The following is a 23589-nucleotide window of genomic DNA, read 5'->3' on the forward strand; positions in this document are numbered from 1 at the left end:
TTAAATACATTTGTTTTTATAGACTCTTCAAAATGTTTCTATACCGTCTATAATTTCCAATGTGGTGAAAATTTTTCCCGTTTCTTGCATAACCATTTCAGCATTCAAACGACAGGCTGACAAAATCCCTCAAGGATCATGTTTGAATTTTTCAAACATATTATCACAGTTTGACTTTATCTGCTGATATATTTGGAAGCATAAAGCGTTTTACACTAAAGTTCATAATTAGCAGTAAAGCTTTTCTGCTCTAGGCATCATGTCATCAGGGTCTTTATAACTATGATATTATGTTTAAGCTGTGTGCAGTAAGTTCACAGAACAAATAAAACAATAAGAATCAATTCAAGGGTCTTTTTATAGATTAAACTTTATATACAACATGCGCGCACACAAAACACAAAGAGTTTTAAGTCTTCAACACAGATGGATGACAGTTTAATCAAATTGTTTCCATTAAAAAGATGTTATAAAGAATGTAGGATGAGAAGAAGATCTATGGCTGCTGGTATGATGAGTTTGGCTCATGTTGTGTACTTGTTGTAGTTTTGGAGGGTGTAGGTTGCCACGGTATCCAACAACCAACCACGTGTTACAACTGCAGCTCGTCTGGAGAGACCTGTTGAACGGACAAGGTTTTTTTTTTTAAACACGGCTTTCAATCCATCAATTCATTCATGAATTTCAACAGTTCCAGTAATCACGGTTAATTACTGTATTTTTACAGTTAATCGTGATGCATCAATTCATAGTTCATCGCATGTTTGAAATTCAAGTCTTTTGCATTTCTGAAAACTTTCATACTTTGATTTGTAATCAACTTCAGTTAAGTATAGATTTGAAATTTAATGATTGTTTTTACGTGATTGTTAACTCCAATATTGTTTAATAAATATATGCTAATCCATGATGTTGACTGATTTTAAATTCCATTATAAAAGTTCACCTTTAAAACAGTGATGTGTGCTACTAGCCGAGCAAACATTAACACCGCAACATCCTTGCAACTCGTCACCAGAATTACTGTCCTGTCAAAGTAATTATTAATATCTTTATTAACTCGGGCCCTGAAAGATGGCTGTTGTTTTCAAGCTGTAATGCAGCTATCCACCACTAGAGGGACAGTAGACGGATGTAAACTAGGATACAGAACAAATAGCATCTGGTAGCATGGAGCAATTTAATGTGAACATTGAAACGGAGATAATGTTGTGTGTAGGCTGTCACGTTAAAAAAAGGGAGACGACCAGAAGATGACTGGAGCAACTTTTAACCAGCATCGGAATAAGGATGTGAAGAGGGAGCGAAGGCGAACAGTAATAGCTATGCTAACATTAGCAACACTCAGCAAACCACTCTAACAGTGCTTACCCGCTAACCCTGTGATCCCATGTGTATTTTTTGATAACCACTCGACAGGATAAACAACTTGGGCTCATTTTTGATTGTTTTCTGAACAGTGAACTGATTGACAAGTCTGAATTTAAATGGCTTTAAATCAACAGGGAAATTAGTCACAAGGAACATCCTTACTTTATCTCCTAGAAACGAGATATTAAACTCGAGAAGATTGAAGTTTTTCCCGGCTACTTACCACATCAAAATCACATCCAAAGCAACAAGAAGAACAGCAGAAAATATTTGCAAGCCCATCCCACACAATATGCCTAACTTCTATAGGTTCTAATTAAAACAATCAGCCTGAACCTACATGTCCAGAATATGTTTTAGATAAGCTAAAGAGAGCGCTAGAAGTCCCACGTTTCAGTCACATCAGAAAACAAAGATGTGTGTGATTGTAATCAAAGGTTCAGAAGAAAAGGATGAGGGTGGACAGAGAAGGAGGGAGGGAGTGACGGGCTCCTCGATTACCTGTGCCAAAGGACGTGGAAAAGCGTCATTAAATATGCAGCAGTTCAAATTGGGATGCCAGGAGGAGGTTGGAGGAGGGGAGCGCGACTCGGAGCCACTTTCTCTCGCTCTGTTTTAAACTGTCAGCCATCACCTGTGCTGCGGCAGCCTCTTCTTTTCTGTGGCCAACTTGTTCTGACATTTCCCCCTCGCACCAGTCTGACATTTTCTCTCGGCCATTTCTCTGCTGCAACACTTATTTCACACTCGTTTTCTCTGCGAGTCACTCCCCGCTCCGCTGTCTGACTTTGGCTGGCAGCATCTGCCATTTCACTGCTGTGTCACTTTTCAATGGGAAAACATGTGCAGACACTTACCACCTGACTGAATACCTATGCTTGTGGGGACCAGGTATTCATGTTATGGTTTATTTTTAAAAGAACTGAAACAATATGTCAACCAGTTCGAGTAAATTATTTCATGACTTTATATAAAAAAGGACGTCACTGAGATTAGCTCGTGGATAAAGTGAAGATATTTTGAGGTTACAGAAATGATTTTTATCATACTGAATGAAAGTAGTCCCTTCAAATGAATCTTCTTAACACTAGCCTCGAGCTTCACCTTTAAATAGCTTAACCCATCTCAAGCGATCGAAAAAAATTGTGCTGCTATGGCTAATGATTGTTAGCCTCAGGCCGCGTGTCCAACGAGCGCCAGCGTCTTTTAAAAATGATTTTCAATGAGGAGAGAGCAGGCGGCAACCTGAAGAAAAGGCAACAGTGCTTTCTTTGTGCGGCTACTCCGAGTGCTTTGAGTTAAAAAAAAAAAATCTTTCAAATTTTCAGAAGTGAATTGTTGAGTGCGATTTTTCCATGTGTGATATTCCCTGTAATTTGGTCTACTACGGATCGTGTTTGTACCCACATCCCTTTTGCTCAATGTCTGCTTGGCTAAATATGAGCACAAATAAATAACAACACATAGTTAAAAGAAACAGTGACATACAGGATATTGTCATTAGACACTAGAGTTTCTGTTGTCATAGAAACAGGATGAACGTGCGTCGTTTTTCTCTTCAGAGCACAAACTTGCTTCGTGCAGACTCAAACCTCGGGTGAAACCTTTCATGAAGAGTGCGTTCAGCCTCTGCTGCTCCCGTCAGTCTCATTCCTACATAGGAAGACTGCATGTGCTCCTTTCAGTGTGTGTGTGTGTGTGTGCGCGCGTGTGCGTGTGTGTGTCCCCGAAGCACTCGAATATGGTTATGGTGTGTTCAGGCAGGACTCACCGCTGTATGAAGACGATGACGAGTCTGACCCGGGCTGCACAACGATCATCTGACGAGACCTCTGTGCAACAGAAAGTGAAGGTGAATATGATGGAGTTTTTAACATTACAAGTTCAGCTGTGCAACATACTTTATACTGATATCAAGCACTGCCTGTCAGATTATATTTTCCTATAATCTCTTGGCTAAAAATTGTGGTGGCTGTTGGGTTTCAGTTACCGTGTTGGTGATTGGAATAAGGGGTTTGGCGTTTTGTTTTTTAATCTCTATAACTGTAACTAGGGGATAAAAATCAAACTACAAATGAACTGAAGTTATTTGTTGTTTATGAAAGAAATGCCTTCTAATCACAGTAATAACGTGTAAAAATACAAATCAGTGGTGGTCTTGATTTCAAATCTGGAGTCTGCCCCGTCCAAGACTGAGATAGATAGAAGACACAGAGACAAGGCTGAGACCTTCAATTTTACAACACGAGTCAGACAGACCTGCATTTCCAAGTCCATGATTTTGTATCACTGGTGGGCTGAGCCATGTGAGGCTGTCAAAGAGTTTCATGAAAAGGACTCTGCCTCCGTTTATTTTTTGTTTTTTTCAAGAGCAAACTCTTTCAATACCACCGATCTCTTCAAGCACGACACTTTTGTCTTTTTCATGTCGGAGAGGCTCGACTCTCTTACCTGTTTACTGTCAAGCTGAAGTGGATCTTTGACCACAGCTGCTCCACAGAGCTCCACCATCCACTCCATTTCATCTGCAATGTTCAACACACACACACACACACACACACACACACACACACACACACACACACACACACACACACACACACACACACACACACACACACACACACACACACACACACACACACACACACACACACACACACACACACACACACACACACACACACACACACACACACACACACACACACACACACACACACACACACACACACACACACACACACACACACACACACACACACACACACACACACACACACACACACACACACGGTTTGCAATGAGTGGCGTCTTCTCCACTTTCTTCCCTTTAACCTCTGGGAATACGTAGCAGCAGACGGATCTTTAAGCGCCGACTTCCTTTTGATCGTTCGGATGGAAAACAAGTCAAATAAGTCCAGTGACATCAGTGTTTATTTGATCCATCAGTCCGCACATGTTTCACTTGGTTTAGAGTGAAATTGTTCACTCTTATGTTTCTTTTCTTTTCAGACACCGTACACACACACACACACACACACACACACACACACACACACTAACATTTTTAAATCAGCTTCGTCCCTTGCCGTGAACACTGGTGTCAGGAAAACCTCATTTCTGTTCAACTACAGAACCGCCTCAATTTACATACAACAATGTGAGCAATTAAATAACGGATGAATCTTTCCGGACGGAAGATAAACAGACTCCATCCTATCGTTTGTGCCATGTAGGGAAAAAAACAACAACAAAAAAAACCTCCTCACGCTATGCTAGCAGATGTCGAGCCATTAGCGAAGCTTCATCGATCGAGCGGGCAGCGGGAGGATGCTGCTGCAGGAGCACTTTTAGGAGCCAGGAAGAAGGAAAGCAAAGACTGCTGCCTCGAGGGCTTTTTAAGCAATGGCCCCCCTGAGACATTCACACATGATCTATACGCCGAGTCATTCATGCTGGAAGGATAAAGTAATCAAAGAATCTTGTATGAAGGGCAACTTTTTTTTTTTTTTTTCAGATTTCTTCTCTCGTCTGTTACAGTTTGAACATTAGCTTAGTGCAGAAGCTATAAGAGCGGGATATGGACACAAGATCAGCTGATATTGTCAGTATTAATATGAGCCTGTCACAGATATGTTGGTATCAGCTGAAGAAAATAATAAAAAGTAATAAAAGGGAAAAGGCTCAAGTTGATTTCAAAGCTTGATCCAACTGGACTTTGTCGAAGACGCTTCACTTCTCCTCTTCTTCAGTTTTAAACTAACTGCTGGACACTTTTAAAGATTTCTCCACCAAAGATTACAGTTATCACCGCTGTATTCTTCTCCTTGTTTCCCAAAGTAATCAGACGTCTCTCCTCAGATAAATGTGATTAAACTCCATTAGTCCTCCAGATGTTGTGATTAGAACTGTCGTCTGCTCTGCATAGAGATGGTTTGTTCTTCAGAAGCATGATTATTCTGTTAGACCAATCAGAATCAAGTGTTTAACACAGCTGTATAATGCATTCCTCTCCAGCACCGTCGTAGGCGCATGCGGCGGAGCCTCAGCCCTGACTATTCAGTGACACATGTCGCACAGACAGCGAGGCAAGGTGACATGATTACGCCTTTATGCTCCTTCAACCTGGAGACCTGGGAGAAGCCTTTTGAAGATCGACACACAATCCAAACAGAAAAGCTTCAGAAGGAGCTTTCATTTTCCATTTGTGAGAGAGAGAGAAAAAAAAAAAGTATACAAAGTTCCTTAAATGCAAACTATGTAAATTCCACCACCAGAGGGCTCTCAATCAAAACAATAACAAAAGACGAAGGCATGGGAGTGAGACGCTCTGCTATTCCACCCCGACACATCTGAGCTGACCGTGTCAGGAGGAAAGTGCGAAACGGACCTGAGAGAGAGAGAGAGATTCACAAATTGGCAGCTCAATGGAAGAAATGAATTTGTAATCGGTATATAAATGTTTTGTGAGCCTGTCTGTTTAATATGCAGCTAACTAACCCAGGGATGTTATGTAAAGTTCCACCATTCTAGTATAAGGCGTTTATTCCCCTCTTCTTAATCCTCATCTCTACCCGTCTCTAAATCGGATCCTGCTCGTTTTTTGTTTTTATTTTGCCAAAATTAAAGATCCTGTCAGCGATAGTATTTTGGTATTGCCTGAAGGTCCATCTTCATCATCACAGCTAACACCATGGCAGCCGCTGAGCGATGTGACAAAACCCTCACCGAAAATATCTCAAACAACTCCTTCGTCTGTATTCCATCCACCCACGCTCTGGAAAACACCTGTCATCGTTCTCTAGTGCTGAAGTGACAGGGCTTTAAAAAAAAAACCCAGCACAGGCTTCAAGCTGCGTCAGTCAGAACCTCACTCTTTTATTTATTTATTATTGTTTTCCTCTTTTAAATGCAGGCTGGGCGTCTCACAGAGTCCTGCAGGAAACCGACATCAATAAAAGTGAATAAGTAGTTATTCTGAAAAGTGCTTTTTGATTAAGAAAGCAGAACAGAGTAAACAGCCTGAAAGACATCGCAGTCGGGGATTCTTTGAAAACATGCACATGCACACAAAAGCAACATTTCTTGTTTTGTGTCGAGTGATCAGAGGCATTTTTTCCCACATTTTTTAATTTCTGTTCAGTGTGCCAAAAAGAAAACCAACGTGATCGAAATATTTCACGGTGGTTGTCGAGAGTGAGCACTTTCTCACTTTGCTTTTCTTCTTTAACGCAACTGAGACTTAAACACACGAAGAGAGGAAACAATAAAGAAAAAATAAAAACTCAAATACAAATACTACACGTTACATCTCTATTTGTGCACAGACTCTCACGTAGTGTGTCGGTATCGTCTGGTGTTAGCTAACAAAACAAAGACACTCCTGGAGGTGTCCATGTTGCTTTTCCGACTTGCAACTGGAACACGCTCAACTCGGGTGAGACGTCATTCCCAGCTCCGAGCTACATGGAAGTTTTACACTCTATGCACTGATTCCAGTCACAGTATATAAACACCCCTCCCCTCTCCTGATTGGCTGGAGGTGACTTCTTTGGATAATATCCCGCTGTGTTCTCAACGTCAGCGCACTCGGACTTGCTGCGGAAGAAAAAATAAAATAAAATAAAATACGAAGGGATCTGGCAGGAGAAACTCCGAGCGAGTTTTTCAGGAGATTTCATGGAAGTGTGAAAGCCCAAATAACCGAACTAAACCCACCGACCAGCTTCTCGACAGAGCACAAACATGAAACGTCATCGATTTTTTTCACCCAAACAAAGAGCCTCCCTCCGAATGCAGGAACACGACGCATGAAGAAACCAAAATGTCAAACAATCTCTTTAATCACCAAATCGAATTCACCCATCTCCCAGTTTTCAATGGAATCAACGTCAAACTTAAAGGATGGAATCGCGTCTCTCTTACCAAGTCGGAACAGTTTCATGAAAAGCCTGACGTGTTTACCTGTGGTCATGTCCGTAAAAAGCCCCTGGAAGCAGATCGTGTAGCCCTTCATGAGCAGCTGGGAGAAACAAGAAAGAAACAAAAAGGTTCAAATGATTTTTCTGAGACATGATGACCAAAAAGGATTTTTTTCCTTCAGTTGACTTAACCTTCAGAAAATGTTCAAAAATACAGTTTTTTTTGTTTTTGTTTTTTGAAAGCAGCTTGGACTCCCACAGCACTGCATTCTTTCTGAACTCTTAACACTGACTGAATCACTCCACCAAGTACATCTTGCAATTTATTGCAGGTACTCCTCACTAAAGAGTGTTAAGAAACATTCCTGTAACACATAAATTCAGTGAGGACTTGAACTGTGAGAGCATCCGCCGAGGTAATAGTCGTCCTGCTTTGTAGAGCGCGAAGAAAAACGACCCACCTGGCGCACGTTGTTTTATTGCACTCAGGGTCAATAAGTTGGCTTGAAATGGGAATGTAAAAAAAAAAAATGTTCCCTTGAACTGTAGTAACTACTGAAAAGGAAAAGTGCGCCTCACCTCACAGGCTCGTATACACTGTGCGGCTGGATGGAAGTGTTTGGAAGATAAATGTCGGAGCAGCTGGAGAGAGAAATACTAATTTCTCACACCTCCATAACGATCATTAGCCAGGGGTGCTTGCTGAGATGAAAAAGTGTTTCTGTTACTGATTTTTAATTTAGACAACACCTAATGTCCTTCAGGGGGTATTAAAGTGTGTGATAACACACACACACACACACACACACACACACACACACATACACACAGTGTCTTTGACAGATTTCCTGTGCATCAACATTCAGGTGACAGAGTCCTGGCTCTTCATTTTTAACCTCTGAGTCTGTTTTGTCGGAGCAGAGCGGATGACAGGAAGCGAGTACGAACAGGACAATCCGTCTGCCTCCATCAGAGTGCCGCGGATGTGCTGAAGCCGTTTAAAAAAGGAGCCTGAAATTACAGACTAATTCAATTAGCAGAGCTCCTTCAAAAGGCAGGGATGCAGCCGACATGACATCCAGCCATTTCTAATTTTCCCCATCAGTGGGAACAGAACTGGAGCTGCTGTGCTTTACACCAGGAGGAAAATTACAATTAGCTTTTTTTTTTCTCTCTCTCTCTTTTCCAACATGGCCTGAGCTGAGACGAGGATGGTGCAATAGGAAGAAATAGGTATATGTGCTGTTTGTTATTGGGGCACGTTATTTGATTTTCTTCACAGAACAGGACTTCTATTTGGGAAGAACAGGAAGTTCGTGCTTTTTATTTTGGATCTTTCCTTCCTCTAAAAAGGTTCCATGTTTAGACGGTTGGTTCTGCTGTTAAAGCTCCGGTTGAGGAGGATTTGAAACAGACTTAAAATGAACACTGACCGACAAAAGCGCATTTACAAATCAGCAAGCGTTTATGCGTTTACCTGCCCAGACGCACACAACGGTCACAGGCTACAACGTTACACTTTAACAAACGCTTCAGGTTCATCATTTATACAAACTGATGTTGTGAAATGAAGAATTGACGTCACAGTAATCAATGAGCCATTCAATCCAAAGTCAGTACTTGATGTACTAAAATTAACCAGACCTATAAGCTGGAAAAACCTGTGTGTTCTGTGTGTGGCAGGATGAAGGCGGGCTTTATGTGTAGTGTAAATGTGTGAGTGTGAACCACAATCTCTTCATTCATTCATGAGTGCGGCGTTCTCTTTTATTGACAGAAACAACTGGATCGTTCCTCACGTGTGAGCTGCTCGTTCATTTTTGAATTTTCAACAGTCCACGAGGACGAGTCGCCTTCATTCGTGCTGATTTTACAGCAGGCGGGACTCCTTAAGAAATACTTCAGGAAACAAAGTGAAAGTGATCTCAGGCATGTTTGGGGGAAAAAAAAAAAAAAAAAAAAAAAAAGTTGAAGAACTTTTTCCAAACACGTCTGTTTGAGCTTTGAACAAACGTCTTCGTGTACCTTCCATCACTTCGCTCTCGTGTTTCTTTGTGTGTTAACCTCACAAATAAAGTCACAATAAAAGAAAGTTAAAAAAAAAACGTTGAGGGTGCATGCAGGTGAAAGAACGTAGCCTCTTTTAGATTCCTGTGGGAGACACTACATTTGAGTTTTGAACTTTGGATATTGTTATATGGTGTGTGTACAGTGCATGGTGTGTGTGTGTGTGTGTGTGTGTGTGTGTGTGTGTGTGTGTGTGTGTGTGTGTGTGTGTGTGTGTGTGGGGGGGGGAGACTCACATTATTGCTGTCAGTGGTGCGAGCTCTCATGGGGCCCTGGTGGCTCGCTCCGTTCACGACGTCGCCCCTGACTTCATAGAGGCTCTGTTGGCAAACAAAGCAAACCTCTTCACTTTCTGAACATTACGCAGTCGATCCCAAAGCTACAAAATCTTAGATGCCATTTACTTTTCCATAATTGAAGCAATGATTCACAGTAATCTGACAACAGAACTCCTGAAAGGCAGCTAATATTCTTCGGTTTATTTCAAAAGGGAACAAAATGCTCTCACGAGTACGCAGAGCATCCTTCAGTCTGACACTTTATTTTCATTGTACGGCTTCTTTCTCTACATACGCGATGTGATGCTCCGAAATGCTAATAACCAAACCCTCACGGCGGAGGAAAAAAGTTTGAAGACTAATAGAGATGTTACACTAAAGCTGGAGAGGGATTACACTCGCACAGCTCCGAACAAGTTGCAGGGATTACTCAAGCAAATGGATGTCAAATAATTGATGAGGTATCACAGGCGAGCCGCATGGAGAGATTCATCATGCAGCCTTTAATTCAACATGGAGACACAGAGCGAAGACAACAGGCGAGCGTACCTCGTCTAAGAGTTTCTTTTGCTTGAAGCACTCGGAAATCCCTGCGGAGAGGAACAAACGCTCATGAGCTTATTGTCAGTGTCACTCTCCTGGTGGGGAGAGGATTATGTAACGCTGCTGTTATACCAGACGATGCCTCCACTCTATGGCGTTTTGTGTTCAGAAATCTGTTTCATAACGGGAGTCGGCAGGACTCACACTGGAAGCTCACGACCCACTTCCTGCCGGCGATGCCGAGGAAGTACTTCAGCGTTCGCTCGCAGACCAGTTGTTCGTCTGGAGGAGAAAAGGAAGTTGTGTGAAAAAGATGCTGACCAGCAGGAGAATGCTCGTAAACACTAAATGATTAAAGGCTTTTTCATTTTAAGCGTAATAGACAAAGAACAATGGCTTTAATTAAGGACTATGTTCCATGATTGTAAATTAAGTTTAATTTCAGAGGAACAAAGTTGAGTATGTTCTCGTTTCCAAAAAAAGGATCCGTTTCTCGTCAGCAGATAGAAACAGGCGGCGATCCAAAAAAGTTTCAACGTAAAACTCAATAAAAAAAAAAAGAGCTATTTATAGAGTAATAACTGCTGCTCACTCTTCCCAGAAATTACTTTTTTTTACTATGTTATCATTTATAGTTAGAATTAAACCACTTGTGTAAATCTTGCTCCGAGTTCTTTTTGAAAAAAAAAAAAAAAAAAAAAAAAAAAAAAAAAAAGAACAGTGTGATGTTCCACACTGACGACCTTTACAGTGAATCTGGAACCTGTTTCATCAGCTCTGGCAGATACGTCTGCTCCTTCAGACAGATTTGAAACGCAGCAAGAGCGCGTCTAAAAGTGACCAGGTTTTACCATGAGCCACTTTCAAACGTGAAATAAACACTGTTGGATATAAAAGAAGAAATAGAAATTGAAGTAGCGAGCTGCATGTGTGAAAATAAACATGCAACCGTTGTAAAGCCAAACAGTTCAGCTGCCAGTACGGTCTTCTCTTTATACTCTGATTATGTCCAATTAAATACTGCATTGATAAAATATACTTTGTTGCTTCGTCAGCCATCTTGGATACGTTGTAGGCATTACACTGTTGGTGCTTTTACACATGCACAAAAACTTCAAAAGTAAATTTGTGAAGACAGGACGAGCTGATGTGAGATAAGCAGCAAACATTCAGGGAAATACAGTGCGAGCGAGCGGTTAGAGGGGGGGGCGTGTGGTTTCTTAAATGTGACCAACACAGGACCATAAACCGTATGGGTGTGCACACTGACATCTCCGTGCACGTACTCAAAGTGCTTCATCACTACAACTACATCATGTACTGGCTTCTAAAACTCTCCCATATACAGATTTCAGGGGGGGAGCCTGCCTGAAGTACTTTTTTAGAAAACATGCGTCGTGAAAACTGCTTTTCTTTTCACAGTGAAAAAAAAAAATCATGTGTAAAAAATTGTGTGAAAGTGCATGTGTGAAAAGGGCTATTTCTCACGTCCAACTTGGAAACAGAATCTGATTATGATTTCAAAAACAAAAACGACTAAACAACTAGACCAAGACAAAATCCTTGTGCTGTATATGGAAATGTACATGTCAATAAAAACAATTCTGAAAAGAGGTCACAGCAAACCCACAGTTTAACTTCATTAAATTAAAAATAAAAGCCCTTCAAAATTGGATGTTAGAACTCAAAACCCAGCTGCATGCACGACGGTAAGTATTACATGTTGATCGCTCTGATTGGTTGTTGCTTTCAGTGGTATCTTAGTCTGCGCTGTTGACACTAACTGGTCATTAGAAATGTACTCGGATGATCTTTACAGTCAAAGAAAACAGTCAGAATTGATTTAAAGTGAAACGTACTTGCTAGTATCCAAAAGCAAAAATGACCCTTTTAAAACATCAGGCGGATGAGAAGCTGTACGTTCATACATACATTTTTATCCTCATGATTCTAGACTGAAGTGAAGACAGAGTGTGAAGAGCTTCTCAGACATAAATCACAGTTAATCACTCAGGTTTTTCATCACTCAGTAAATACACTCGCTTTTTATTGATTTTTATCCAGGCAAGAGTCAACTGCACTGTATCGATATTTCTTGATTTTCAATGATTCCCCCCCTTCTCCTCCCGGTGTGAAAGGGACACCTCCTGCTCCTCTCCAACCAAAGAGATCAACAAGCACAATGTTCCTGTTTTTTTTGTTGTTTTTTTTGTTTTTTTTTAAGTAACCCAGGAAACAGCTGCTCAACTCATTAAAAACGCTCTTAAACAGTGGCAGTTCATAATAAGTGGAGACAGTAAGCTCTGAAATGTAAAAAATAATCAATCAGAGAGGGTAATTAGCAACGAGCGGATGATTGGAGGAGAGCGCGAGTGTGTGAGAGAGAAACAAAGAGCATATCCCTGAGGAGCCCTTTAAAAAAAATAAAAAAACGCACAAAACAAGCCGGGACTTCATGTTCAAAGAATATTGTACTTTGAATTTAAATTTTCCGGCTGAATAAAATATTGAAAAACAGAACCTCAAAAGACCTTAAGTGGAATCTTAAAAAAGGCATTATATCAAACATGAATTAAAACCCGTTTGGCTGGATGCTACACTAATACTGACCTGTGTGCATGACGACGTGAGTCACTTCTGGTGTTACCTGGGAAACCATGAGGGCGCCGACTCTCTTGGCAAACTTTTTCACCATTATCTGTCGGAGGCAAGGTTTGATTGGTTAATCTAGCCAATCACGCAATGCCCTTTAAAAAAAACCCAAAAAAAACCACATTGACTTGATCCAAACCTGCTCATTGGGGCTCAACCCAGACGACACCAGAACCATCGCAGCTTTACTCCCGTCCCTCGGAGGAGTGCTGTTCTCTTTGTCTTCTGACGGAGACGCGTTGTTCTTTGTTGTTTTGGCGGCTGAACTTGTAATAGGAGTCTTGGAGGCCCCGGTGCCTGTAACGCTCGGCAGTGTGTGTGTGGAGCGCTGCACTGCTGAACAGAGAGGGAGCTACATCAATCCAAATACATGAACATCCTGATTCTGGAGGAAAACTTACATTTCTAATCGTCCGTTTAATAAAGTTTTACCTTCAGCGTTTGTGTCCATCCATATCAAAATGATGAATCCAATGCTGTAATCCATGGATGTATGGTTTGTGCAACAGCGTCAACATGTTCCTACTTATTTCTTTCTTATCTATGTTTTTGGTCTCATGTGGATCTTGCTTGAGTGTATAGTATATATGAGATTAACAGTTAACATTAGTATTAGGGCCTGACCGATGATTGATCTTTGGGGCCAAAACTGATATATATTGGCCAATATCTTTCTCAGATCTATGTGCGATCTGCAGAGATAGATATAGAGACGCAAACTGGTCCCTCAAATGCAGTTATTAAACACTTGAGGAACGAGACCCTGCACATGTCTGTTCAGGACACTTGACACTGTGGAGAGTGATAATGCTCGTTCTAGTTCCACATAGCACACTCTGCTGGTGACAGTCAGAAGGAGAAACGCTTGTGTAACAGAAGACGACTTCAATGAAATGTTACTCGAGAGGGAAATAAATCGAGTAATATCAGCCCATATCTGTGGTAAAATCAGCTGATACTGTTGGTCACTTGATTCGCTAAGATCCGCCGATATCATCCGCTAGCCGATTAATCGAGCTGTTATAAGGATGTGCTTCTTTGTTTTCGTGGATTTTCAGCTTCTGTGGATGTGTGCAGCACTTTAGCCCGAGACAAATTCGCCATAGGGGACAATCTATCGTTTGGTATTATTATTGATTAAGTCTATTGTATTTTTTTAACCCCTTTATTTAATTCATGTAAACTTGCTCATGGCTGTTCTTTTCAACTTTTTTTTGTTATTGATGCTGTTTACGTTACCTGTTTTACTGTTTTTTGGAGCTGCTGTAACACCCGAATTTCCCCAATTGGGGGGGATCAATAACGTTTATTCTTATCTTTATCCTACTGTATCGTAACAAACCGTATTGAATTGTGTACGGTGTGGAATCAAAAGCTCATCACATAAAGAGTTTGTTCGAATGTTCCCGTCTCATTGGTTCTTCTAAAACAATCCAACAGGCAGTCTGTCAGCAGTCTTACCGGTCTCGACAGCGCTGCTGGGCTGCGTCACAGCTTTGCCACCAGACCACCTTGTTCTTGGCTCTGCTTCTGCTTCGGGAGGAGTTTTCCTGTGAACAGAGACACGAGCGTTTGTAGAAGGCATCGAGTGAGACGGTGTGAGGACATGCTGGGCTGTTTTAAAAAAAAAGTTACAATTTTAAAATTTAAAAAAAAAAGTTGGAAGGATGGATTTTGGCTCGTTTGTATTTGCAGGTGCACCATTGCTTTAAAGCACGAACAGGGGAATCATAACTTTCATTTTTATGTTGTTCATGCTGGAGATAAAGAACGATGGATCAAATCATATCAAACCACTTCTGGGAACAGATTGGATGGAGCTCTCGTAATAGAGACGAATAAAGATACAGGAGAGTACTGATGAGGCTCCAGCTTTAAAAACGCACTCACAACGATCAGCTGCAGGACCGTGTGCTCAAGACCGACAACTCCCACAGATGACAAAAGGAAGAGAAGCAGTGCGACAACAATGTCTGCACCTTTTCCAGTTTAACTCGACTATTTGAATACACGCACGATGCATGCATCTTTAAAATCCAATTACAGCTCACCCCCGGTGCAGAGGTGTGCAGATCACTCAAAAGGATGAATCAAAGCATGGCACCTGCACGTCACGGCAGGAAGTCTGCATTCAGAGTTCTCAGGCGTTTGAACGCTGAAGCTGTTCTCTCCATCTTCTAAATGCACGAGGGTGCAGCATATATGAACGCGCGGCTTCTTTTTCTGTTCGACTCTGAAGCATGTGGACAGTAACACAATCACGTCGCGCTCTCTGAAGCAAAAGCAGCTTTCACTTCGGTTCGAGTCACTGGTGCAGCCACACAGGAAACGAGAAGCCGTGTTGGGTCGTCTGTACGTTTGAAGTGGTTATCCTGCTGCATTATGTACGAGCAGCCATTCAAACTTTTAATGATTGGAAGCTGAATTTACCTCTCTCCCCCCCCCCTTCCCCTCCCCTCCCCCCTGATGGTTGAAATGCAAATGTGGCTAGGATGGGGGAAACTTTCTGAAAATGAAAATAATTGGCAGGAAGAAAAAAAAAACACTACAAAAAAAACAACAAAGAAACAGAAACAAGCAGGCCAACATTAAAACAGGAGAGTTTGGTACAGAATTATTTACAAAGGGACTGAAATAAGAGCTGGGCATCTCTCTCGTGAATAGATCTTAATATTGGTGCATATCTGTGATCAAATTAGCCGATCGTCTCTGGATAAACTAATATCAGCCGCTATCATCAGCTGGCTGATTAATTGCTGGGGCCTCAGGAAGGATAGTCCTTATTGCAGCGGCCGTGGGTTCGAATATGATCTCAGCTCTTCACTGCACATGATCCCCATTAGGGTAAAATACATTTTCACCAATTACACTCAAGTTCCCCGCTAACGGCCAACCTTCAATTCTGTAAATTCCCAGTTTATTCCATTACCTTTTTAATTCAATAGAAAGTTTCCAACATTGACCCACATTTAAAGAGACAATTAAACACGCTCTTATCTTAACCACTGAAAACACTAAACTGTGGATGCACTGTGCTATTCAGTTAAGCATAAAGATGTTTCAACAGTCTTTTATTACCGACGGTTTATAAGATGTTTAATACTCATTTGCAGGTGATTTTTCCATTGCTGTTCCGTTGGGTTCACTTTCAGACAACCAGCAGAGGGCCTGCACTGAAGTTAGCAGCACTGATGTAATAAAGACTCACTGAAAACTTGTCAGCACTAACTACTTCCTCCAACTTCTCCAGCTCCCTCATGGAGCGCATCCTTTTTAATTTGGAACTTGTCTAACTGAGACCCTCTGTGCTTTCATCTGCTTCTTCCTTTCTTCCCTCTCTCTTGCCTGAAGGAGTGAGTGCACTTCCCTTCAAGGCGAGAGGTTTGGAGGGGGGGAGGGGGGGGGGGGGGGTGTATGGAGCAGTCAAGCAGGAGAGATAAATGGCTGTGGCAACACAAGTTTCCCCTCTAAGTGCTCTAAATGACACATAAGACGCAGTCTGTAATGACTTTCTTATTCTCCACAGCATAAGCACATTCTGGGTTCATTAGTGAGATTATCCGCCTGTCCTCTCCAGAAGCATCGCCCTCTGAGAACCCCCCCCCCCCACACACACACACACACACATATACACACACTAACTTTCTCCTTCAGTTAAAGAGACCAATTACATACAACTTGCTCCAATCATTGTTCTGTTTAATATGTAGCTCCAGTTAAGACGTATTAACAATCGATAAGTGTCTCTGCGGAGAGAAATTCTACGCACTGACGATGAGATTTTTTTTTGGACTGTAAGGATTTAAGCTTTAAACTGATTGTAGTGACCCCAGCAAAACCTTTCTGCTAGTCAGGCTAGCTGTTTGCACCCGTTTACAGTCCTTATGCTAAGCTAAGCTAAAAAAAAAAAAAGATGGCTGTAGCTTCATGTAAAAGAGAATTACAGAACCATATTTCCCAACATGGTTAGTTGTTACCTTTGAAGTGTGATGGAGTTAAATAAAGTGTACTTAAAGTCTGAGTGATGTATTCATCTGTTTGCGTTCACACATTCAGTACAGCTCCTCCTGAAGATTTAGCGATTAATGCTGATAATGTAATCACTTTTTATTGTATAATATATAAAAGAGATATTTGAGTGAACTCAGATCAGGAGACAGTGACATAGTCTGAGCAGAAATAGATGTTTCTTGTTATTGATACTCAAAGTTCATTTTGTTTACTCACTGGTCTGAACTTTGCTCTGTGTTCTGGTCACATGGGACGGGCCCGGGTGCGTTTGGACCTGATGAGGAACAAAAGAAAGAAGAAAAAAAAACTCTTAATATTTGCAGCAAACTCATACATGACTCCTCACAGATCCCGAGGAGAGACTCTGTTTTGAGGATTCACTCAGACGCCAGACGTTTAAAAGAAGACAATGCAAGAACTCAAAGAAGTTTCCCCTCGATCTCTGCTTTGTTTCTTTATTTTTCCCCGTTTACCCAAAAATGTCTGTAGTGTGTTATGTTTTGTCCTTATATTACTATGTTGTACTTATTTCTTTGTAAATGTGCTTGAAAACGAGGTGCTACACCTCAAGGGGCCTTCTCCCAATATATAATACATTTCAACTATTAGAGCGTCATCGTTTCAGACAGAGGTAAACTGACCTGTGCTTCGGCTGCTCGGATGAACTTCTTTTGCAGGACTGCCTTCTTTTTCCTGAAGCACCTCCGACACCAGAGCCATCAACTTCTCCAACCGCACCAGCTCCTTCTGCATCTCGACCTTTTGCTGGAAGAAAAGGAAACACGAATCAAGAATGATGACACTTCAATAAATGTAAGGCGGGGAATAAGGGGGGGGGGGGAGAGGAAAAAAAAGCAGCAATGCTTTTATGATCTCGGCTGATCCAGGTTATGATGTCAGATTTTAAACGTCTTTTTCAACTTGTGCAAATTTGCAAAAAAAGGAAAATCCATATGTTTAAATTGTTTCAATGCTTCACTGGACTAATACTTTGTTATTTCATCCTTTAAGTTTACCCCTCAAGTAAGCCCATTGATTATTTATACAGACACACAACACAAGCACCAAATCTCTGTATTCTCAGATGGTTTTTAATCCTGGCCGCTTTCTAAAGCCCGGGGGCGTGAAACTCGAGCTCGCAGTCAAATACAGTCGACAGATAAAAGTGAGAGTGCGGGAAGATGGATGAGGTAGAAAAACAAGAATCATCTCTTCGGCGGCGTTTCAGCTAACGTAAATGAAATGCAATTTAGAAAGCTGCTGAGGGGGACATTTTTTACTGAGCGAGGTAGTCTGTCATCTGGGACGCTTGACAGTTTGGTTGGTGGGGGGGGGGGGGATGTGGTTGCTGCCCTCTCCGGGGCGCAGCGTGACAGTGCATCAGCAGGCAGGTAGTGCTGAACAGGCAAAGAGATGGACTTAATGTTTGATGTGTTCAACATAATGGAGTATGTAATCGTTTGATGCCGCTAAAGCGCAAAACACAAATCACATTTACCTGCGTTACAAGAACTTCGCTCGAAAATTGCGACGATTCCACAGAGGCGTTGAGGTCATTTGCCGTGACATCACCTGCGGAGAGGAAGTCATGGAATTGTTTCCTGTTGAAATTCTTGAGAGTCACTTCCTTTGCCCAAACGGACACAGAAGTCATAACAACGGGAAACAAAACGAGCAAAAAGTGCACATCTGGCAGATCTGAGAGAAAAATAAAAGGAGTTTCAAAGATGAATTTCAGACACTAAAGAGTCCACTCACATTCTTCTTGGGTCCCAAACAAATCCTCCGATCCTTGACTGGAATGAACGTGCTCGGGGCTGACGCAGGCAGGTGGATGGCTCCGCCCTTCTTCTTCTTCTTCAGCTGGAAGATCATTCAGTTCGTCGGCTTCATTCCAGGCCTGAGTCCCAGCACAGCGGGGAGCTGATGTTCCGAAAATATCCTTCAACGCTGGCAAATCCTCTTCGCTGCAGTCTGACTCGGACGTAGAGTTGAGCCTCTGGGTCCGTCTCCTCTTCCTGCTCTTGACGGAAGGATCGCCGAGTTCTCCGCTTCCATTGAAGCCGTTTGACTTCGCATCTTGGTGAACGGTCGGCGGTCCAAGGCCGTCGGGAGTTAAAGATGACTGTGCATTTAAAGAATGTTCCTCGCTGTTCCTTGACAGTTCCCTTGCAGCATCTGAATCCCTTCGCCCTTCTTCAACAACCTCTCCGATGTTCCTCGCGGTACATTTGAGCTGATTCTCAGGGATCGGAGATTTCTTTGAGGCTGAATTGAGCTCCTCGTGTTCAGTCCCCGAGTAGCAGAGCCCAGAATCAACGACACGTGGCACAACAGAAAGAATCGAACCTTCTAATTCATGCACGGTCACTTTATTAGGAGTTAGGTCACTGCTGACAGAGACAGAGTAGCCTTTAGCATGTTCTTGTCCTGAACAGATACTATCAGGGATTGAGGCTTGAAGCACCACCTGATCTGTTTTTCTAGTCTGACCAGGCGAGTAAGAAGGGGAGATGAAATCGCCAAAAGGCGAGTTTTCATTGTCTCTTAATGTCTCTGCTTTGGCGTCTTCGGACGTCCTGGTATGGCTTACATTTCTTGCAGATTCAACTCCAGCATCATTTCGCTTGCTCTCCTCCGTTTCCTCTCCTGCAACAGTTCCCTGATCTAAGCCACGGCTTCTTTTCACATTCGGACCGCCGAGATGAAAAGACTTCCTCTTCGTGGCTTTAAAGCTCCTGAGAAGTTGCTCCGTGTCCAGCTCGCTGTCGTTCTTATCATCCTCACATTGCGTTTCGGCACACTTAGACTCGCAAGCTGACGACTCCAACCGCACGGCGTTTGGAATATCATGTGCTGGATTGTCTATTTCAGGTGTCGGACCGACCACGGATGCTTCAGCTGGACTTGTAGTCGTTGGGACCACGTGGACACAAGCAGCACTACATTCTGATAAGGTTCCAGTATTTGGTATTTCTCCTGTTGATCTCAAATTGGAAGTCTCCATGTTTTCTATGCCATCTAAATCTTCGTTGTAAATACACCCGTTTCTTTCAGCCACCTTGTTTGTGGTTCCGTTCTCAGGTGATGCCTCATCATTTAAGGTTTCGACGGTAGCTCCATCGGACTCTACATTGATCTGTTTTTTGGGAACTACGGCTTTCAAGTTCGCTCTCTTGTGACCTTCCTGGACTTTATCAACGAACGCTTGAAGTCTTCTACTTTTTCTTGTGCTCCTTGTGAGGGGAACTTCTTGGTCCTCACTGCTTGGATAGTTCTCGATATGAACTTGAACATCCTCTGCCCTTGGCCTAGCCATGGGACCGGTTTCTCCATTTTGGACTTCGACCAGATCAAGTGGTTTTGGCACTCTAGTAAGCCTTCCAACTTTTTTCCTCTTGCCAGTTTTCTTTTGCTCTGTGACTTCCTGCTTCTCTTGTTCTTGTAAATCACTGTCAACCAGCTCTACAGCTTTGGTAGTCATCTTTACATTTCTTTCTGTTTCAGGCACAAGGCAGGAAGCATCGTTTGTACTACAATTTTTGACACTTTCTGGCAAATTGTTCAAGTTCTCCTCATTTTTCTTTCCATCCCTTTTTTCCTGTATGACTTCCATAAGGTCTGTGTTTCGAAAAAAGTCACTGTTGGTGTGTTGCTCTTCCTCAGTATTGCTTTCGATTGATTTTTCTGAGCTCGTTTTTTTATCACAATCAGCATTGATTTCAGACCTTTTCTGCCCTCTTCTAGGAACTGTTCCGGTCAGCTTACTGTCTTTAGTTTTTGGTGGTTCTGCGAACGCATTGCGCAAAGGAGAGCTAAATCTGTTCCCTCTTGGCTCTCGTTTGTAAACGGCCCCAAACACCTGCTCTTCAAGAGCTTTCACACGATTCTCTCTCCTGGCATTCACATCACTGTAATGTTGCTTGACGTCGATTGTTGAAGTGGAAGAACAGCTGTCTGAGTCGTCCGTGTCTTGGTCTGGCGGTTCCAATTCAATACTTCCTTCAGTTGGAACTTTCATGAGCCACTCAGCTACTTTCTCCAAACTTTTCTTCTGTTTGTCATCAAGAATCTTATCAGGCTCCTCGCCCCTGTTCGTCTTCTTCCTCCTTAAGGACTTTCTTAAAGGTTTTTGTTCAGTCTCCTTTGGAATTAATGGTGGACATACAGTGGTTTTCTCTGATTCAGGAACTTGTTTTTTGCCTTTTGTTTCGCGTGTTGATTTTGCATTTTCCACGTCTTCTGCTATTACCATAAGAGCTGGTTCGAAGTCACCTATGATGTTCTGGTCAGTAGTTGGTGGAGCCCCTCCAAGGCCACTGTCCAGGCCTTCGTTTTCTGTCATGACAGGACTTGAGTTTTCAAGACCCATTAGTCTTGCAAAATCATTCTGAGCTGAAAATGAACAAAAATGGCATTAATAGATACTCCAGAGGAAAAAAAATATTGATCTCCATTAGACTAATAGCTCTAAAAGAAAACAAACCTGCACCCTTATATACTAAGCTGCAAGATTTTACCTGCTATGGTTGAGGAGGGAGACTTTGGAAGATCACTGTCGTTTTCCACATTTTTAAGGTCAGTTCCTGGTGTTTCTTCAGATGAAATATCATGACTATATTTAGCGTCAACATATTTGACCCTGGAAATAGGAAACAGGATAATACAGGAGGAAATAAACAGTGTGCAACCACTTTAAATACATTTGAATTTGTATTACTGCTAGTAGGGGATGTTTACAGTTCTTACCCTGGTTGTTCTGTTTGCATCCCAGTAAAGTCTGAAAACATAAAAAGGTAAGTATTTTGATCACGTGTTTCAAGCTCGTCTTTTACCATTCAGTCATTTTTTGAAGTCCATGATGTATTCTTACAGTTTGTGCCAGTGTCATGTTCATACGCCTGTATCATGTCCTGCAATCCAGTTACAAGTTTCTGAAATCCAGGGCTCTCCTGTAAGCTCCTGCACGGATTGAGAAATACACACTCGTTAGGATGAAGTTCTTATAATGAAACAATGAATGTTGTCATAATATCATATTGCTGAATTTGTCCAACCTTCTGGTTATCTTGGCTTTACACACTGGACAGCTTGCCTGATTTTGTTTTTTATTGTCCAAAAGTTTTAACATGCAAAATCTAGTTTAAAAAAAAAAAAAGAAAGAAGAAAAACACCCGATTGTTAATGAATGCAATCAAAAACGATATTAACCTTTACATTTTTTTAAGCAAAAGGAAAAGTTATTTACTTGCAAAACTGATGGTCACACTTAGTTGATACAGGTGCAGTCATTAAATCCAAGCTGCAAATGAGAAAGGGAAGTTAAGAAGTGACAAAAGAATAATCACTTGATTCACCAAAATAAATTAAAAAGTAAACTTACCATATGGGACACTGAAGGGTCTCCCAAAGGACTGAAATCCCTTTTTTCACATCTGATGCCTTTGGAGTTCTCATGGTGATTTCTATCACTAATAAACACAACTATAAGTGGCAAAGTATTTGATGCATTGCATTATGAGAAATGTCAATTTGTTTATGTAAAATATAGCAGCATGGATATGGCATGCGAGTCTGCTGACCTCAAAATATTCTGAACTGTTCTGCGGTTTATCAGCTTCAAACTGAATAAATGTTTTATTTGACATTATAACTTATTCTGCTACGTTTATTGTAAAGTAAAAAACCTCGGGCTCACCATATCAAAGTTTAATGTCAGTGTTGTTGCTGCAGAAGTCAAGTTATGACAATTGATTATCTTTGTGTACTTTGGTCAGGTCACTTTCATTGTACATGTAGATACTATTGTTATCCAGGTAGTCAGCTTTATCTTAAAAAAAAAATAAAAAAAAGTTACAGAAACTAAACTTTCCCTGCCATTTATTCAATGTACATAAGAGTCAGCAACTCAAATGATTTCAATAAAGTTGTAATATTGTTAAGAAAGTGTCCAAATTAAATGGACATGTTCAGTAAGAGGTTTTCTGGATACCCAACAAATGTTACACTGTACACGTCTACTGAGTATAAAGATGTTCTTAACGGTGATGAGCGCAGAATAAGATTCAGATTAAAACACTTGTGAATAACAAATAATAGTAATAGATGACTTAGGGGAACAGTAACGTAAAAATCACAGTTTCCTAAACATAAACAGCAGATCTCGTTACACGCCTTCTGTTTCAATGCGGGACTGATCAGAGGATGACAGTTGACTAGAATGAATCGGCGGACTAAGTTGTAAGTAGAAAAGTAACTCAAAGTTTTTAACATCACAGTGACACTGTCTTTATCGTATATTGGTTGACTTACCTTGTTTTATTACAGTACGAAGATCTGGACTCGCAGGAAACTAGGCTTCAGTTTTCCCGCAACTATTCTCTTCTTCTCATAATGTTTAAAAGCAATTTGTGTCAGAGCGCCGCCTACTGGTCCGGAGGGGGAATCACACACTGCACAGTACAGTGTAGAGGGGACATTTTTATTTAAATAAAAAAAAAAAAAAAAAAAGTTCAGAGCTTACGTTTGTCCAAACAGACGCAAAGACTGAGACTGATACTGCTGTAGTAACGCTGCAGCTTGGAACCAAACTATGAACAAGACAGAAACACACACACACACACACACACACACACACACCATAGACTCTAAATATGACTCACACATACAAAAACGATACTGCACTTACGAGGAAACAAATATTTGGGGGAGGAAATACTTATTTTTCATAGGTGGCAATTTGT

General features: G+C 41.5%; 1 protein-coding gene across 3 annotated transcripts; it reads right to left on the reverse strand.

Annotated features, from left to right (window-relative positions):
• Positions 1-352: 352 nt before the first annotated feature.
• On the reverse strand, positions 353-23354 carry LOC306817046 (uncharacterized protein). 3 transcript variants are annotated; one of them, XM_079333604.1, is made up of 21 exons: positions 23159-23354; positions 22230-22317; positions 22095-22148; positions 21904-21984; positions 21720-21808; positions 21596-21626; positions 21367-21488; positions 18605-21241; positions 18345-18418; positions 17488-17611; positions 17063-17120; positions 14297-14385; positions 12975-13171; positions 12794-12881; positions 10388-10465; positions 10190-10230; positions 9599-9682; positions 7339-7396; positions 3823-3896; positions 3143-3203; positions 353-619 (listed from the first exon to the last, which is right to left on the reverse strand). In XM_079333604.1, exons 2-21 carry the CDS (start codon positions 22301-22303, stop codon positions 525-527), a joined length of 4209 nt encoding a protein of 1402 aa, XP_079189730.1. In that variant the 5' UTR covers positions 22304-22317; positions 23159-23354; the 3' UTR covers positions 353-524. The 3 variants fall into 3 exon arrangements, with proteins under 3 accessions (XP_079189730.1, XP_079189731.1, XP_079189729.1); XM_079333605.1 differs by having other exon boundaries at positions 12975-13168; positions 22230-22330; XM_079333603.1 differs by having other exon boundaries at positions 22230-22330.
• Between the last annotated feature and the right edge of the window lie 235 nt (positions 23355-23589).

The sequence above is a fragment of the Symphodus melops genome, assembly GCF_947650265.1.
Source record: "Symphodus melops genome assembly, chromosome: 21".
Classification (NCBI taxonomy): domain Eukaryota; kingdom Metazoa; phylum Chordata; class Actinopteri; order Labriformes; family Labridae; genus Symphodus; species Symphodus melops.

Coding starts and splice junctions, on each gene's coding strand:
- LOC306817046 (XM_079333604.1), bottom strand. CDS start 22,303: ATGAGAACTCCAAAGGCATCAGATGTGAAAAAAGGGATTTCAGTCCTT. Junction 21,242..21,366: donor TCCCTCCTCAACCATAGCAG/GTAAAATCTTGC, acceptor GTTCATTTTCAG/CTCAGAATGATTTTGCAAGA. Junction 10,466..12,793: donor TCACGTCGTCATGCACACAG/GTCAGTATTAGT, acceptor TTTCTCCTCCAG/ACGAACAACTGGTCTGCGAG.